This window comes from Bison bison, unplaced genomic scaffold, assembly GCF_000754665.1.
Source record: "Bison bison bison isolate TAMUID 2011002044 unplaced genomic scaffold, Bison_UMD1.0 scf7180017461887, whole genome shotgun sequence".
NCBI lineage: Eukaryota > Metazoa > Chordata > Mammalia > Artiodactyla > Bovidae > Bison > Bison bison.
In genome coordinates this window covers 9,463-13,218 of record NW_011372607.1, presented here as the reverse complement: position 1 = coordinate 13,218, position 3,756 = coordinate 9,463, and the positions used below count along the sequence as shown (strand labels likewise).

The following is a 3,756-nucleotide window of genomic DNA, read 5'->3' as shown; positions in this document are numbered from 1 at the left end:
AAAAAACAACTGAAAAACCTGGGGCCAGCCATCCTTCTTTGCCTTGGCTTTATCTCTAGGAAGGGCAGGGACAGAAGTGTCAAGAGAACTGGGAACATGAATAAAAAAGGTATAGCTATTCCTCAATTTCTAAAACCCAGTGTGCTTGTGTGGGGGGTCCACCCCCTGGTCACTTCCACTAAACTCAGGTTGCTATGAAGCGACTGTTGTGCCTGTCCAAAGCATTTCCTCATCAAATACTCACAATGAAACAGCAAATGTATTGGGGCTAGAGGCAGGCAGAGAAGTTGGGACATTCAGTCCCTGCCATCAAGTTCAATTCTCTGTTCCCATCACACCCCAGGAAATAGGGTGGGCAGGCTACATCCTGTGCCAATACTGAGGCAGGGGCAGTGGGCAAAGACAGAGCTTTCTTGGTGGTAACAGGTCCAAAGGCTGATTCAGTAAGCAATGAATCAAGTATGAACAAACTCTGGGCCTCCAGAGAGACCCCAATGGAGAGCATATAGCCCTTAGAAGTCAAGCCAAGGTCTGTGCCATCACCGCCTCTGACCAAAAGGCTCACCCACCCCCTGCCCCACACAGAACAGAGGCGCTCAGGGGAAACTGACATTTGGTTTTATTGTGCCAAGGACATTACAGATGGTGGATCTTGTTGACACCTGCAAGGCATGGGTGCCCCATCTGCCGAGGTTGCTCCCACCCCCCACACTCAAATCCTGGGCGACAGCCATGATTCTCAAAAGTACCCCCCACCCTGAGATTCCAAAAAGACTGGTGGTGGTGGTGGAAGCATAAGGAATGCAGCGAGGTCAGAGTCTCATTGTCCAAAGCCCACTTGACACCTGCCCCTTCCTGCCCTCCCACCCCACCCTGGCTTATACTCTAGATCCTGCCCATCTCCACAGAGCTGGAGGCCAGGTTCCTCAACCACATCTTTGTGCCCCGTGGCCTACCTGCCTCCAAACCAGAGAGATGTCACCTTCATAGAGCCAATCTGTTGTCTACATCACTGATTGATTTTATAAGATAAAAGTATATTTTAATAAAGAAAAACCTCAATATTGAAGGCTCAGACCTTTTAAGGGTACTGGAAAGGGGATTTTTTCCCACTTCTTCCTCCCACCTCCCTGGTATCATTTGTGAAGGTAGGGTGACAAGTTTCTGATCTTGGAAGGAATAGGGGGCAGGGAGACTTTGCTGTCTCTCCTCCAGGGCTGCCTGGCTGCCAGTTGGTTTGTCTCTGTGTGCCCCTCGCCTACCTTCAGCACCCTTGCCCAAGTCCCCTGTGGAATGCAGGGATGGTGCTGTGCAGGGGAAACAGGGCACATCAGCTGGCGAAGAGACAGATGATGATGGTGGTGGTGGCAGCGATGAGAGGGTGCGCAGGGGTGGGCCAGCCAGAGGGAAGTGGGGAGGAGCGAAAGAAGCGGAAAGAAGGAAGAAGGCAAGAGGGAAGAAAGCCAAAGAAGGTGGGGTGGCACCAGAGGGCAGGAGTGGTGGGGATTGGGAAATGGTCTCCAGTCTCTGGGTCTCCATCAACTCTTGTCTGGGGGTGGGTCTCTGTGCACTTTGTTTTTCTTCATACTTCTAGGTATTCCTGTTGGGACACTGCCAGCACCGAGGCTAGGATCTCATCATCATCCCAGTCATTCAGACCTGCTGGGCAAGAGGAAGGGGAAAAGAATGACACAGCACTTTAAGCCTGCTTTCTCCTTGCCCTCTGCTGATTCTTGGCTCTGGAGAGATCCCGTTCAGACCCCTACCACTTTTTTCTCTAAGGAGAAGGCTCCTCTGAGCCTACAAAACCCCACTCATCCCCTCTGGGACAGACTCTTGGGCCTGAAAAACTCTCTTTTCCTGAGGAGATGTCCAGAGGCTCCAGAAGCCCCCTTTTCAGGACCAGCTGCTTCTTCCATCTCTCCCCAACTCCCAGCTGGCCCCTAGACCCTAGATAGAAGAGGCTTACCAAAGGCAGAGGGGGACATCTGCTGAATGAGGGCCCGGCACTCCAGAGCAGGGTAGAGGGACACGAGGGGGGAAGTAGCCCGGTCGGCCCCTGTCGAGAACTGGCTGCTTGTACCTGGGGCAGACAGACAGTCAAAGGCAGGGCTCAGGGCCTAGGCAGAACTTCCTGACCCCTGCATGCTCCCTATCAGCAAGTCACTGACCTGGTGCACAGGGTGAAGGAGGTTTGGCAAGAGCTAAGACAGTGCCTGGGGAAGGGGCTTGATGCCCAGCTCAGCATGCAGCTCAGGGTGCTCAGGTGACGACGCTGAACTCCGCTGCCTTGGGGACCGGCTGGTCCACTCCTCAAGACCACTGGAGGCTGCTGCTGTGGCAGAGCTGCATGTGGCACTGGCTTTCCGGGGCTGTGGTGAGGAAGGTGGTGGTAAAGACCAATAGCAGTTGCAACTGTCCTCTGCCCCATTCCCAAAGGGCTCACTCCCTCCCAGAATCCTGGCTATGAAATACCTTCTACATAGGCTACCAATAATGGTCACATCATGGACCACAGGATCAAGGTAAGCACTTTAAAGCCCCTCTCAGACCTTTACAGCCAGTCTGACAGGAAACCTGTTACTCCACCTTCAAAATAGATCCAGACTCTATCCCCTTCTGACTGCCTCCCTAGCCAGTACTACCATCAATCATCAGAGCTACTATAGTCATCTTTTCCTTGGTGGTCTCCTGCTTCCACCTTTGCCCCTTCAACTCCATTTTACACTCAGCAGTCAGAAGGATCCTGTTAAATTCTAAATTCCCACTCTTTTCCTGCTCATAACCCTCTTATCATTTTCGCTTCACTCAGAAGAAAAGCCAAAGTCCTCACCACAGGCCACACTGGAAGGTCACAAGCCCCTTCCAATACGGCACACCCACCTTTCCGACTCCATCTACTACTACATTCTGTTCTGCCACACTGACCTCCAGGCTGCTTCCAAATCACACCAGCTGTGCACATACCTCAGGGTCTTTGCTCTAGCTGGTCCTCTGTCTTCCCTGGTATAGGCACGTAATTCCCTCACCTCTGCAAGTTTTCGCTCAAATCTCACCCGGTCTGAGGCCAACTCTGACCATGCTATTTAATACTGTGAACTCCCAGCCCTACTCAGTCCTACTCATCCCCTTTACCCTGCTCTACATCTTTCATCCATACCACCTCTCAACTGATTTATTCATTATGTTTATTTCATTCCACTCTGCATAAATGGAAGCACCACAAAGACAGACCTGGGACTGCCCAGCTCACCAATGTACTCCTATACACTAAGAACAGTGCCTGGCATAGACCTGAAATAAATACTTGTTCAACGAATGAGTCAGCTCTTGCCAACATCTATTAATCACTCTATAAACTCCTTGTGACTCCTCAAATACCTGGCTGCCCTGCCTCACTCCCTGCCCTAAAAATTCAACCTTTTTATGTGAAGACTGACCAGACCCCCCACCTCTACTGGTCTTCCAGTCAGAGTCAAGGGCTCCACTGATGCATGTGTCTCCCCATCAAAAGACAGGATCACTGAGGGTGGAATGTGCAGGACCTGATTTTACATCCTCAGCAGAGTCTGGCACACAAGAACATTCAGCAAAAGCTTGTCCCTCTGAAACTATTCGTGAATCTGGCATTTCACCACCAGTGGCTGCCCTCCCTCACTCCTTAAAAAAAAAAGAGCTTGTTCTGCACAGGTGTTGAGAGTTCTAAGGCACAATGCCAAGACTAAGGCCAAGATGAGGTACAGAAAAGGCTAGGAT

At 51.3% G+C, this 3,756-nt stretch overlaps 2 protein-coding genes across 2 annotated transcripts in view; both read right to left on the bottom strand.

The window, feature by feature from the left end:
• PIM2 (Pim-2 proto-oncogene, serine/threonine kinase) overlaps positions 1-734 on the bottom strand; it is a 9,286-nt gene extending 8,552 nt beyond the window's left edge. The window contains exon 1 of the mRNA XM_010860054.1: positions 641-734. Within this exon, the coding sequence (XP_010858356.1) occupies positions 641-734 (94 nt within the window). The remainder of the gene's footprint in view (positions 1-640) is intronic.
• OTUD5 (OTU deubiquitinase 5) overlaps positions 1-3,756 on the bottom strand; it is a gene marked incomplete at its 5' end in the record, with an annotated part of 9,059 nt that continues 5,303 nt past the window's right edge. Inside the window, 6 exon segments of the mRNA XM_010858945.1 lie at positions 1-1,591; positions 1,594-1,659; positions 1,970-2,083; positions 2,172-2,228; positions 2,231-2,372; positions 2,982-3,030. Coding sequence (XP_010857247.1) covers positions 1,539-1,591; positions 1,594-1,659; positions 1,970-2,083; positions 2,172-2,228; positions 2,231-2,372; positions 2,982-3,030 — 481 coding nt within the window.